This window comes from Numida meleagris, chromosome 4 (assembly GCF_002078875.1).
Source record: "Numida meleagris isolate 19003 breed g44 Domestic line chromosome 4, NumMel1.0, whole genome shotgun sequence".
NCBI lineage: Eukaryota > Metazoa > Chordata > Aves > Galliformes > Numididae > Numida > Numida meleagris.
The window spans coordinates 50,894,097-50,907,517 of record NC_034412.1 but is presented as its reverse complement, the minus strand read 5'-3'; the positions used below and the strand labels follow the sequence as shown (position 1 = coordinate 50,907,517).

Genomic DNA, 13,421 nt, shown 5'->3' with positions numbered 1-13,421 from the left:
TGCCTTCACAACTTCATCAACCTCCAAGATCTTTCCAAGCCTAAAATCAAAGGAAAGCATGTATGTAAGAGCAACAGAGATAAAACATGGGCAGCAGCTGAATATGAAGTAGGATGCTTCACGTGTGCCTGAAGTCAGGTAAATAAAGAACAACTGCTATGTGGGATATATACTCAGTTTGAATAACAGACGTAAAGGAGGGGCAAATATGTCATGCTGACTTTTGATCGTTACCTAGTACTGGGGTTTTTGACAAATCCAGTATTCATAAAAACTGGACAGAGACACGTTGTTTTTATTCCATGCTTTCCCAGCGAAGCCAGCTCCTCTGTTAGAGCTTTGTGAAATCCAACTGCAGCAAACTTGCTTGAACTGGTGGAGGAAAAAAAAGCACAAATGAGAAGGCATGAATGTTATTTCCAGCCTGACAGAAATGGAAAGGGGCTGAAAGAACATGCAGTACTGACTAGAGAGGGAAACAATGGGAAGGCAGAGACTAATTCTGCCTTTTGCTGTGTCACAGTGAAGTGCTGGAATACATATTGCTGCTTGGGGAGGACATTGTGGGATGCAAAGTGGGTGTCTTTCAGAAGGTTACCTTTATAATGAGGAGTCTGATAAATGTTAGTGCATAAATCCAAAGTATTTACTTGTTAGAGTGTTGTTAGAAAATTCTTGGCAAGCAGAAACAGATGAACGTATTTGATGCTAATGATCTGAACAGTGAAATCTGGTTAAAACTCCTGGCTCAGGAGTTCTCATACCATCAACAGTGACTCCCTGTGCAGGAATGTACCTAGGGAAAATGGTTCTCTTTGGAACCACTGTGGTAGAGGGCTAACAACATGCAGTCTGATAATATGCCACGTTACTGTTTTTCTGTAATTTTGTGCATGAGTTATAAATGCTTCTATTTTAAACGGGCAACACAGTGACCTCCCAGTAGTGACATGATGCTTACAACACTAAGTATTAGCATGTTGGTTTTTTATGTTGTGTGAACATTTTAGCGTTCAAGCCTGTATTTTACCACATGGTGGCAGAAGTATTTCTGTGCACTGCAGTCATTGCTACAAATGCTAGAAATATGAAAAGCTACTTATTGTGTGTTTACTTGATAACGCTACAGCAACTCACAGGAGCACTAGAGTCTAAGAAGGGAATAAAATACCTTTCTTAGTAAGCAAAAGTCCGGATCAGTTATGGAGAGAAAAAAAAGATTGAAGATTGCATTAGTTGATTTGTAACATCATTAGTCCTTCACTGGATCACCTGAATCAATCAGAGCTAATAAGCAAATCAGTGGGTACCTCCATTGGTCCTTATGTGTTGGGTGCTGTGGGCTTTTTCTCCTTAGCACTGTCCTTTGGAAGTAGCTTATTCAGTGGGAAGTTTATTTCTGTTACTCCGTGTTTGCTGGTGGAGAAGACATAATTAAAAATAATGAAGAGAGCTGATTTTGAAGTCACTTACCAATAAGCCACCATGAAAGAAGTTACAAATTGACCTGCTGCAGAAGCCACCGTGACAATGTGACCGTGGTTGTTCTTCATCATTGCTGGCAGAAAAGCTCTTGTTGTCTTGAAAAGGAGTTTTAAAAAGGGGCAGAAAAGGGGTGGGGGAGAGGAGGAAAAGAGCAATGCCTTCTTAGATGTCTTCAACACTGATCCCAATTATGTGCAACTAAGTGAAACTATCCCTAATGCAAGATGCCACATAGCACCTAGGGCCCTGAGAACCAGATTCCCATTCTCTATTCAGCTGTTGTAATCTGATTTCCAAAAGGAACCTTTCAGCAAAGTCAAGTATCAACAGAGGCTGATGCTCATGTTGCTCCTAGCCTGCTTTCTAGGTTTCCCTAGAAACCTTGTCAGCAGCAACACTGTCAGTGTCTCTTCCCCAGCATGTACAATCCATAGTGCCCCTTTTTCCCCCTGCAAGCAGAAATTCTTCAACATCTGTGACCTCCACCCTGTAGGCCATGCTGATAGCTGAGTCCCCAGGGTCGGGCTGCCAGAGTCCTGAGGAGCCAACAGCCCAGCTCTGAGACGTCCCAGCTGCATCACCTCCATGCAGGCTGCTGGCAGAGAGCTGGGAGAAGCTCTGCAGGGTATAAAGGAGGTGCCACTCCCATCCTTAATAATGCTCACAAAAAACACAGAGGCACGAACACAGTAGCAGCCCTTACCCAGATGTGAGCGAGAATGTTGACTTCAAACATTTTCTCAATTTGGTGATCCTGAGTGGAGAGCAGGTCGGCAGCTGTAATCACACCGGCATTATTCACCAGGATGGAGACATCACCAATGTCCTTTTTCACCTTTTGGACAAAAGGAATGTGCGGCCCCATGACATTCATTATCACAGAAGTGCAAGGTTGTGAAAAGCAATTAATTTAACTCTTATACTTCTGTGGTGTTGGGTTGGTTTTTTTTGTCAGAAAGAAGGAAATGGCGCTCTTTCCCCATCTGGTAGGAACTATGCAGTATCCTGAAAGCTGATTTACATCTGATGTTTTTCCCTTATCTACTGCCAGTATTTATAGTCTCCTACACATCGCCCACAGAAAGTATGGTCTACACAGTCACAGCTGGCACAATCTGCGTGGAAAACCTCAGGTGCTGTTTTCTAGCCTTTCTCAAAAACGAAGCATTTTTGGGTAAGCCTTGGCACACATGCCTGCTCCCCTACCTTCTTGGCAGCACTGTAGATCTCCTCTCTTTTGCTGCAGTCCACCACAAAGGTGTGAACGGTGGCTCCCAGCCTTTCGCACTCTGCTGCGGTCTCCTTGAGGCCATGCTGTGGGAGGAAGGAAAGAAGAATATGTGTATGACATGAGTGCAGTGGCTTCAGTACAGCCCGCTTAGTTGCATTTGCAACCATTCATTGCCCATGCTTTGCTGTTTGGGCACCATGGCACCTTGGAGGAGGACTTTAAATTTAGGACTTGCACGGGACTGCTGCTAGAACAGGAATGTAGAGACAATAATGCCCCTGCCTGAGTAAAGCTCATTTAGCTGGACAGGGGGGAGGGGGTACCGTGTGACAGCTGGCAGCCTCCTGATTGCAAGCAGAGGACTAAAGGACAGCTGCAGGTGACAGCTTGGAGATACCGCAGGTGCCCAGCACGTGGCAGGAGTAACAGACTGGCTGTGAGAAAAGAGGTATGCCACTCAACGTACAACATGGAAAGACAGCTGACTAAGGTGTCCATCTTCTGTGTTAGAATGAAATAACAAGGCTATCTTTTACCATCAAAACAGATCAGCAGTGCCATGCTTGTTCTGACCTTCCATCATCTCCTACACTGTCCAAAGCTTAGGGCTCCGCTGCCTCCCTTGGCCGCCTAATTCACTGCCTACTAACATGCATTCAGGCATTCCTCCCACCATCACAGGTGAGTGTTGCAGCTACAAAGCTAAGGTTGGTACCTCTTCCCTTCCCACAGAAGGTGGAATACATAAGCACAGAATCACAGAGGTTGGAGGGGACTTCTGGAGATTGTTGAGTCCAAACTTGTGCTAAAGCAGGTTCCCTAAAGCAGGTCACACAGTAAAGTGTCCAGGCAAGTCTTGAATATCTCCAGAGAAAGAGACCACAACCCCTCTGGGCAGCTGTTCCAGTGCTCTGTCCCCCTCATGGTAAAGAAGTTCTTCATTGTGTTAGTATGGAACTTTCTGTGTTCCAGTTTCTGCCTGCTGCCCTTTGTTCTACTGTTGCATGCCACTGAAAAAGAGTCCAACCCCACCAACTTGACCCCCACACTTTAGATACTTATAAACAGTGATCAGATCCCTCTCAGCCTTCTCTTCTCCAGACTGAACAGCCTCGGGTCTCTCAGCCTTTACTCATAAGGAGAATGCTCCAAGCTCCTAATCATCTTTGTGGCCCTCTGCTTGACTCTCTAGAAGATCCCTTTCCTTCTTGAATGGGAGAGCCCAGAACTGGAGACAGTGCTCCAGATGTCTAAAATAAAAAAAAGGGGAGATTTAGGTTAGGAAGAAATTTTTTACTCAGAAGGTGGTGGGGCACGGGAACAGGTTTCCCAGAGAGGTTGTGAATGCCCCATCTTTGGAGACATTCAAGGCCAGGTTGGATGGGATCCTGCACAGCCTGGTCTGCTGGTTGGCAACCCTGCCCATGGCAGTGGGTTGGAACTAGATGATTGTCATGGTTTTATGATTTTTGGTTATTGGTATTCCACATCATAACATCATGTAGTGGATGTACCTGGTTCTCAGAAGAGAAGGACTACTACATTCCCCAGAGGACTCTGCGACCCTGTTACCGTTTTCTGGTCAGAGGGAAAGATAAAAAACTCACGTATCACGAGACCTGTTCTCTTTCTGCCCATCTCTCGTCCTGGCAGCACCTCGCTCCCCAGCCGTCTTATCGTCAGTACTAGAGTAAGGCCTACTTTGATTTTGGACACTCTCTCATTGTATTGGATTTATCAGCTTAAATTGTAAATATATTGTATTATAGTGTGTTGTTTTGCATTCCGATATCTTATTTAGTAAATTAGTTTGTTTCTCCTCAGATTGTTGCCACCATTTTGTTCTCAGGCCCATCTCCCTACCCTTTTCCCCTTTTTCAGCCGTTGGTCAACCAGTACACCACTGGTGTTTTTGGCCACCAACCTTCTCTGCAGAGCTCCTTTCCAGCTGGTCAGCCCCTAACCTGTACTGATGCATGCAGTGGATGACACATGACGGATGACACGCTGCTTGGCTTCAGCCCTTCATGCATTCCAAGAGCAGTGCCATGCATCCCCTGGAGTCTGTGTTTGAGGGGAACAAGTACACTACTAAACATTCCCACCGTGGGTCAACTGTACTTCGGATATTACTGGACATTATACTCCCTGCACTGCTGCAGCCCCTGATCCCTGCACAGCGCACAGAGACGGCTCCCAGCTCCCCGCAGCCGCGAGCCCCGTTCCCCCCGCTCCGGCAGGACCTCCCTGTCGACCCCATCCCGTTGTTACCGCCTCGACGTCCCACAGCACCAGGCGGCTCTGGCATCGGGCGAACTCGCGAGCCGTGGCCCTGCCCAGGCCGCGGGCAGCACCCGTCACCAGCACCAGCTCCCCTCGGACGGCCTTCCTCTTGGCGGGCAGCAGCAGCTTCACCAGCGCCTCCGCGTAGGCGTACAGCAGCGTGCCCAAGAACAGCAGCAACCCCAGCGCGGGGTTCATCCTGCAGCCACACGGCTCCCACAGCGCTCCCTCGGCAACTCGCAGCACCGTCGCAAGGGGGCGCACACACCGCCCGCCGTGACCAATCGGAGAGCGTTATGGGGCGGGAGGAGGCGTGTCCGGCGGAGGGGGGAGCACCAATGGGAGGGAGGCGGCGCCGATTGGCCGCGCTCCGCCCAATGAGAGGGCGGCTTGTAAGGGGGTTGGTGGTGGCGGTGAGTGGCAGTCGCTGGGCTTGTGTAGTAGTGGTTCCGGGCTGGGGTCACTCCGGCAGCCCGGGCCGAGCTCTTCACCGGTGGTTGTGGCGTGGGGGATGTTGTCCTTCGCCACCGTGCTGCGTGCAGTGCCGACCCCCGGCTTCGCTCGGGCTGTCGCCGTGTTGTCCGTCGCGGTTGTGCTGTCCCCGCCCACCCGGTGCGCGCTGCGCCGTCCCCCGCCCCTCAGGTACGGCGGCACCGGGCCTGTGTGAGAGACAGCGGGCCGCTGCCGGCATCGCCGCTGGGGTATGGGCTTGCCTCATCTCAAAAAGCCTTAAAGCTTTTCACCAAGAACTCTTAAATATCGGTGCTTCTGTAGGAGCTGGAAGAGGCCTTTGAGGATCCTCGTGTCCAAACCCCCCGGTGTTTGGATATTTTGTAATTACTTCCACTTTTTCTATCAGTAGATGTGAGAGCAGGCCTCTTGTAAAGCTGAGTTATTTTTTGATGCGTTGCCCCCATGGAGAGCGAGTGCTCAGGCAGGGCTTCCGGCTGCACTCCATGGTAAATGCCTCCCAGCCAATCCTTTTAAATGGTCAGTATGTCCTCCGAGTGCCACATAGCCCAGAAGGGCCCTTGTAGTTCTCAGCTTCTCACTCGTGAAGTGGGATCTTTGTGTCTAGCGGAGTGCTCTATGCTTCGCAAAGCTGGGGGCTCAGCTTAGACCTTATTGTTTCCAGGCATATGTTTGCATGATTCCTGAAAGATGTGATGACGTATTGCTGTTCTCTGGAAAGATCCAGTCTGTTCCGCATTGTGCAGTCTAATGTTCAGATGTGATGTTTAGTAACATGGTTAATACTTAATGAATAAGTATTCCACGATTCTAGGAATAAGATGTTACTTTATCTTTTTCCTTTCAGTAACTTCTCTGCAGCTCACTGGTCCCACCTCCATCCTGTTAACATGTTTGACAGTTGTAACGTTAAGAATTTTTACCACAACAAAGCTCTCACCTCCCCATATCCCAGATCGCAAGTTGAGCGTACCCACGTTCCTGCAGATAAAGTGGACTGGTTGACTGAGTGGAAAGACTACCAACCCGTGGAGTACACTGCAGTGTCTATTTTGGCTGGGCCTCAGTGGGCAGATCCCCAGGTCAGGTGCGTGGGAATTGTGGCTCTTTGCTCTTTCAAATTTGTGAGACAGGTAGAAATTCTAGTGTCCTTACTGATTTATCTTTTCCAATCATTTTTGACGCGTGAGAATAATATTGTGGCCTTAAGAACTTGGGAGAAAATTTTCATAACGTACTTGCTTGTTTGTTCTTGGGTTGTGTGCAAGATGAGAAGAACTTGAGCAGAATTGGAGGCCTGGGGCAGGGTGCTCTGACTCAGGAAATGCATCATGCTGAATGCCTGGTGGTAACGTTGTGGCTGTATTGCTTTGTGCTAGTTCTGTGAATACATTCTACTCCCAAGGAACACATTGTGCTGCTTAGCTAGGAGGTTACATGGGTGCATTAATCTACTGTCACGTATTCTTTTAGTAGGTGTTGATAGCACTTGAAAATGCAGAGTCAGTTTTTAGTGTCGATTCTTGAAATTTTTTTGTGGAAAAAGCTAGTCAGTAGATTGATTCTTGTGATGGTTTGAGGGGAATTGCTTTGAGGAGCAATAAATATGCTTTGGTAGACAGACAGCTGCCTCCCTACCAGCATGCTGTTTCATTTTCAGAGATGCACGCAGCGTGTAGGCGTTAAACACTTTTTGAAAGTCAGTGATTGCGGTTAGCAACTGTGTGACTGTGATAAAGCATACCTAATAAAGTATCTGCACACTGCTTTTAAGTTAGGAAAGCATTTGTTTGCTTCATCTCTGGATAAAATCTTACGCTCCCTAATATGAACAGGAGCAGCTTTGAAACCCTGCCTACATGAAAAGGAGGAAATGCTGACTGCTTTAGAGTGTCACGCTTATCTGCAGATTTCAATAGAGAGACAGTCATCAGCAATTGCTCACATTTTATACCCCCCTACGGAAGAGCGAGGGCCTGCATTTTAAGTTTTGGTAAAAACTGCTTGTTAGCCAATTGGGTGTCACAGGTTGGGTGGCTGGCCTTTAACCGGAGGGCTGTGATGGGCTTTAATTTCTAATTACTCTTTCCCACAGTGATAAAAGTTTCTCTCCCAAGTTTAATGAGAGAGATGGAGAAGTGGAGAGGACAAGTTGGAATGGCTTGTATGTGGTTGAAAATGGGAGGCCCCGGTGAGTGATTTTTTTTTGTATGCATGTGTTTCAGTGATGTAGTTCTAGAGCTCTTAAACATCTGTATCAGTTCTAATGGATGGTACCTGCTAGAACAAAATGAGGGCAGTCTCCCCTAGAGACAGAAAAGAATGGTACCTCGGTGTGAGAGCACTGTTCCTGGAAGAAAGTTCTGCAGAGGCACAAAAGGGTTGGCCTGGACTGCTCCAGGAGGATGTGGGGACCTTGGGGAGAGTTTCTATCCTCTAACAAATCCTGGTGTCACACAGATACATAATCTTACTTAAATTCTTTTTCTTTTTTTTTTTTTTCCTGATGATATGACATAACTAAAAGCTCTGTGCAAACCGAAAACTGGATTCTTTTCTCAGATAATGTTTTGTGTTCTCACTGAGAGTAAAACTTGATCTGGAATATCTCCAGGCAGAAGATCAGGGAAATGACAACGCCATTTTGTTTTCCTTCACTTTCACTGTCAGTTACAAAAAGATGATGACGGAGAAAGTTATGTTCTTTTTTTTATTCTTTAAAGTTAATGCTTTGAAGCTAATGGTGTACATTGCTGTCCTTGCCTTTCTGTTATTTAAGCTTCGTTAAAGCTGCTTTTTTACAATACTTGGAGCTCTGCATGGACGAATAGCGCTGTTAAATGCTCTGTGCCACTTATTTCAGAAACCCAGCAGGAAGGACAGGTCTCACAGGGAGAGGACTGCTGGGGCGCTGGGGACCAAACCATGCTGCTGATCCTGTTGTGACCAGGTAAGGGATGAGTGACTGATGTATAGTACAGCAGAAAAATACACCGCTTTTTCTGTGCATCTGTGGACAAGCATTTAGATGTCATGTAGCTTTTTGTGTGTTTTGTGTAACCTTGTATGTGTATCTGGATGGAGAGAAGATGTGTAGATGAGTGGAATTCAAATATCATGGTTTCTAGCCTTTCTCTGGAAAGCGCTTGGGACCCACTTTTCATTAGAAGCCTGTGAAGTGTTGAGGATGCAGACTCAAGATACAGAAAGCGTAACAATAGAAATGTATTACGCAAATGATCTTCAGTAATGAATGTGAAAACTGGAAGGATTACCCAGTGTTTTGATATTATCTGAATAATAAGCCCAAAGGCTTTTGCTGAGATGTGATAAATTTCAGGAACAGGAGCTTGTGTCTGATTGACTCAGCTGCAGAATAAGTGGTGTGCCTGTTTTTGCGCTGTAGGAAATACTGGGTTGGCCTAGTATATAAGAGGAGGAGATAGGGTTTGGATAATCTGTTGTTATTTGTTTTTTTTGTCAGTGCATACTCTGCTGTGGTGTTTCTGCCTCCAGAGTCTGTGTGACTACATGTGGAGTCACACACAAAGGTTTCAGACGGGATGGTGTAGGTAACAAAGCTGCGAGCTAGGGAATGCAATGCTCGTAAGGTACAACTGTTACAAAAGTCATGCTACTGCATTTTAGTTGTTGCCATTTTCAGAAAACTACCAAAGCTGCTCGTTTATTTCCATGAAAGTAATGCAAATCTAGGTTCTATTTTTCCTCTTCAATTAGACTGCTTTTTGCTTTAGTGGCTGCAGTTCTTTTAAATCCTTTACTGAGTACAGTGGATGCTTGTGGCCTTCTGTTGGCGCCGAGTCAGTGGTTTGGAAGTGTTGCAGCCAAAATGTACTCTTCTAGCAGAAGTCATAATTATCCTCATCTCATAGGTAGACAAAAGTAAAGGTAGAAGTGGAAGCTTCGTGGTGGGAGTTGCAGTAGATATAGATGTTCTGGATGTAGCTGTAAAACTTCATGGATGAGATCTTCTCAGGCAGCTTTTGTCTGTTTTTTGTTCAGAGACTGTACTTTACCTGTTAGGCTATTGTGTGGGAGCCCCACTGCTGTGTTTTCCTCCTACAAAGAAGCAGAAAATAATGTTCTTGTTTGTCATTTTTTGCAGGTGGAAGAGGGATAGAAGTGGCAATAAAATACCTCACCCAGTTACTGGCAAAAACATCTTGCAGTTTGTAGCTATCAAGAGGAGAGACTGTGGGGAGTGGGCAATCCCTGGGGTAAGAGCAGAGCTCTGGAAGTGGAAGACTTCTCCCCTTTGGCAAAGTCAAGAGCAGATAACTGACACATGTGTGATAAAACTGTGCTTCGTAGGGATGACCTCATTTTGTAGAGGGAAGGAGAAAGGTATTACAAATGTTTTTTTCTCAGGCATCTCTTGGCAGGCTTCTTGCTCTTTCCGCATTACAATGCGATATATGTACTTAATTCTGGTGGTTTCTTTTGCTTAATGTAGATATAATGTAATCTGCTCCAGTTTTTGAGGGATGGGTACGCTTGCTCTTGATCCACAAGTACAGAATTCCTCTCATATCCAGAGTGTGGAGCAGGTAGCTGTAACATCCTGCATGCCAAAGAATGCTATCCCAAGTGAGGTCTGAGGGTACTCATGTTTCTTTCCCTGTCAGGGGATGGTGGACCCAGGGGAGAAGATCAGCGCTACTCTGAAGCGGGAATTTGGGGAAGAGGCCTTGAACTCCTTACAGAAATCGCCTGAGGAAAAAGCAGAATTGGAAAAGCAACTCCAGAGACTGTTCAGCCAGGAGCACTTTGTGGTAAGCTGTGTGTCTTTGGGGTAGCCTCTGAACTCTGTAGGTAACCTGCAGCCATTGAGGAGCTGAGGAAGCGTAGCTGTTATTAAAATAAGCTGTGATGCTCAGGTTTTTGTGATGTAAGACACGGAAGGGACAATTTTGTACTCTGTAAGGGCGAATGCATCTGAGGAAAAAGTCTTTTAATGATTCCACCTCATTTTTATGCTGTTGTTACACTTCTTTTGGTTGTTCACTGCATAAGGTGTACAGAGGATATGTGGATGACCCTCGTAACACTGATAACGCTTGGATGGAGACAGAGGCTGTGAACTATCACGATGAAACTGGTAGGTATCTCTGCTTGTGTTCTTAGCTGCTTTTTACTGCAGATACTCTTTTGAAATATTGGTGTTTATGGGGCTGAGGTGTGCAATGGAACTGTATGAGCATGAAAGGGGCGTAAGTTCTTGGGCTGAAACCAAACACGTGAGGATCTCTTGACTTTTGTTCACTCATGGCAGGTAGTAGTTGTTTCCCTTTGATTTCTCTCAGTCCTGAAATAAGAAGCATAAATCTTATTCAGGGAAATTCTGTATTGTTGTGTTAATTCCAAACCACAAAATGTGCGTTTGCATGGAGACTGAACACTAGGCCTGATTTCTTTTTGGTCACTTGAGTCAGTTTAATTTCCAGTTTCAGTAGCTGTGAATGGAAGGACCTTCAGCTCTTTTTTGTTCTCCTTCAGCAGCTGTGTGCTTCAGGAGCATTGCCTTTGGCACTAGGCAGATTTTCACTGCATTTATAGTTTTGACGTCCTAGTTACTCTTGACATCTTTTATCTCAGGTACTCTGCCAGAGTCATTTTTGTACCTTATTTTCCTTTTGTAAAACAGTTGGAATGGGCATACGTTTCTAGTTCTTAGATTGATCTGTAATCCTGAGTTCACATCTCTCCCCTCTTGAGACTGATTGGCTTAGTTTACCCTCTCTGATTGGAAGTCAGAAGTCATGGTGACATTTTCGCTATTCTGAGTAGTTTAAAGGTAAGTGGTGAAGCTTAGCATGCTGCCAGTTCTTGATTTATCAACCCCCAGCAATAATGAAGATCGTGTTCCTTTGGTATTTGTTTCTCATGCTTTTTTTTTTTTTTGTAATAAGCGTTTATTGTCTTCTTTATGTAGTACTGGGTCTTGACTTGGAAACCAGAGTTAGAAACTATAGAGAGCAACTCAGAAGCTTTTCTGCATCCCCACTTAAGTGCTTTTTAAAAAGTTTTGAGGCTTTATTAAAGTATTAATTGTTCTATTTTTGTGTAGCTATAGGTCACTTTCAGAATTCAGTTCCTAAAATAGTAGAAATAGAATAGTGGAAGAGCTGATTAGATGTGAGAAGAGAAAGTGAGAGGGAAGATGCAAGAGCATGTCCTAACTCTTGTTTTGTGGACAGGTGAGACCATGGATAACTTGCCTCTGGAAGCAGGAGATGATGCTGGGATGGTGAAGTGGGTTGACATCAGTGAGCAGCTCAAGCTGTACGCAAATCATAGCTACTTCGTTAAGCTCGTGACGGAGAAACGGGGAGCCCACTGGAGTGAGGAGCCTGGCCCTGAGTGCCATGAGTGATGTAAAGAAGGAAAGGACCCACGCATGAAGGCTGGTGTTCAGCAGCCTTGAAATTGAGATGATGCTGAACTTCTCAGTGCTCAAGTACAGCGTATACCTCATTTAAGAGGCTCTGTTGTTACAAGGGATGTGTAATAATAACTCTGTGTCATTCACAGCCTTGCAGCTATAGGATTAGCTTTGTATGCACATCAGGCAGAACTTCTGGCTATGACAGAACATGCAATGATGGAGGCTTTTAGAAGGCTTGACATGGCTTCTTCGAATTTCTCAACAAGTGTAAAATGAGGTGAATGTGGAGCTGTTAACTTCTTTCTTATCTTAATTATTTGCAGCCAACTCTTGATATCAGCAGAGGTGCAAGAGATCGCTGGGATTCTGACTGTAGTTCAGAGCTACTCTTGAGCTCTACTTGTGCGCTGGTTTCTTGTCAGGGGTATGAATCTTTCACGTGTCTGAGATCTGTAGGATGATGACCTGAATGATTACTAAGGTGAATTAAAGAACTATGTATTTAAGTGATTTTTTTCTGAGTGGTTTCACTTAAGATGTGCTTTCGGTGGCTTTTCTAGTCTGTGATTAATTTTCACCTTTAATTGCTTTCTAACGTACAATATGGATGGTGTTCACATGTGGATGTCTTATAGTACCTCCATCTAAAAATATTACTGTTGGGGGATGTACCTTGACTGATTTTTGGTAGATTTAGAGCTTCTCTTCACACTGCATATGAAAGTACAGCTCCTGGGGAGACAGTGCCTTAAGCAGAATCACTGGAACGCATGGCCTTCAAAACAACCTTCCAGATTGTGGGTTGTTTTTTAATGTTTTCAGGTGATGGGAGTACTTTCCAGTCAAAAAGCAGGTGTGGGCCCTTAGAGGTATTTGTTATTTAAGAGTTGATGGCATTGTTCCTGTGCATTTAGTTGTGTAATAGTATGTAAGTTGATAGTAACAGCTAAAACTTGGGGCTGAGAGCTGAGCCGTAGTGTCTTAGTGAATTTTAAGCAAAGTGATAATGCAGAAGAGCGAGAACTGTCATCAGCTGAAGTTACCTTGTATAATAATACTGTGATATGCTGAGTGTTGCCCACATCTGCTTAACTAATGAATATTTTTAGGGCTTGCTTCCTGTCAGCACCACCCCTTCCTGGAGAAGTGGTGTGGGCTAAGATGAGGGAATCCTGGGGATGTTCCAGAGTTATTAATTTACTCCTTTCAAAAGAAGAAGTAATGCCAGCAGCTTTTAGTTTAGCCTTCAATCCCTGTTCTACTCATTTCTGAACATTCAGTTCAGCAGTGTTAGTAAGACAACATAAATGCTGTGTAAACATCCGCAGATTTTGTTTACCAAAAAAAACCCAACCTATCTTGAAATCACAGGAAAGCCCTGGTGGTTGGTTTAGCAGAGTTCTCTTCCTTTTCTACTGAAAGTGAAGTTAAATGTAGTGATGTGGGAATGTTTTTGTTGTTGTTGTTTGTTTGTTTTTGTTGATAATAAAACTATCAGGTACTTCATTTTGGTTTTTCAAAACGTATACATTTTTTTGATCAGCG

At 45.0% G+C, this 13,421-nt stretch overlaps 2 protein-coding genes across 7 annotated transcripts; one reads left to right on the top strand and one right to left on the bottom strand.

Moving 5' to 3' along the window:
- LOC110398554 (estradiol 17-beta-dehydrogenase 11-like) lies at positions 236-5,276 on the bottom strand. Of its 3 annotated transcripts, XM_021396315.1 has the most exons (6): positions 4,988-5,275; positions 2,692-2,799; positions 2,189-2,320; positions 1,508-1,580; positions 1,311-1,416; positions 236-372 (listed from the first exon to the last, which is right to left on the bottom strand). In XM_021396315.1, exons 1-5 carry the CDS (start codon positions 5,195-5,197, stop codon positions 1,403-1,405), a joined length of 537 nt encoding a protein of 178 aa, XP_021251990.1. In that variant the 5' UTR covers positions 5,198-5,275; the 3' UTR covers positions 236-372; positions 1,311-1,402. The 3 variants fall into 3 exon arrangements, with proteins under 3 accessions (XP_021251990.1, XP_021251991.1, XP_021251989.1); XM_021396316.1 differs by lacking the exon at positions 1,508-1,580 and having other exon boundaries at positions 4,988-5,276; XM_021396314.1 differs by having other exon boundaries at positions 330-372; positions 1,311-1,580; positions 4,988-5,274.
- On the top strand, positions 5,373-13,382 carry NUDT9 (nudix hydrolase 9). Of its 4 annotated transcripts, none has more exons than XM_021396311.1 (8): positions 5,373-5,412; positions 6,318-6,557; positions 7,566-7,661; positions 8,334-8,420; positions 9,597-9,708; positions 10,117-10,263; positions 10,505-10,589; positions 11,689-13,382. In XM_021396311.1, exons 2-8 carry the CDS (start codon positions 6,361-6,363, stop codon positions 11,862-11,864), a joined length of 900 nt encoding a protein of 299 aa, XP_021251986.1. In that variant the 5' UTR covers positions 5,373-5,412; positions 6,318-6,360; the 3' UTR covers positions 11,865-13,382. The 4 variants fall into 4 exon arrangements, with proteins under 4 accessions (XP_021251986.1, XP_021251985.1, XP_021251983.1 ...); XM_021396310.1 differs by lacking the exon at positions 5,373-5,412 and adding an exon at positions 5,419-5,641 and having other exon boundaries at positions 6,426-6,557; XM_021396308.1 differs by lacking the exon at positions 5,373-5,412 and adding an exon at positions 5,419-5,641.

What these genes read in the sequence shown, in the direction of transcription:
- LOC110398554 (XM_021396314.1), bottom strand. Translation starts at nt 5,197, where the DNA reads ATGAACCCCGCGCTGGGGTTGCTGCTGTTCTTGGGCACGCTGCTGTAC. An exon ending in TGCTGTGGGACGTCGAGGCG is followed by an intron (nt 2,800 to 4,987) that starts GTAACAACGGGA and finishes TTCCTCCCACAG; the next exon opens with CATGGCCTCAAGGAGACCGC. An exon ending in ACATTCTCGCTCACATCTGG is followed by an intron (nt 1,581 to 2,188) that starts GTAAGGGCTGCT and finishes CTCCTTTTCAAG; the next exon opens with ACAACAAGAGCTTTTCTGCC.
- NUDT9 (XM_021396308.1), top strand. Translation starts at nt 5,511, where the DNA reads ATGTTGTCCTTCGCCACCGTGCTGCGTGCAGTGCCGACCCCCGGCTTC. An exon ending in CGCCGTCCCCCGCCCCTCAG is followed by an intron (nt 5,642 to 6,317) that starts GTACGGCGGCAC and finishes TTTTCCTTTCAG; the next exon opens with TAACTTCTCTGCAGCTCACT. An exon ending in GTTGAAAATGGGAGGCCCCG is followed by an intron (nt 7,662 to 8,333) that starts GTGAGTGATTTT and finishes CACTTATTTCAG; the next exon opens with AAACCCAGCAGGAAGGACAG.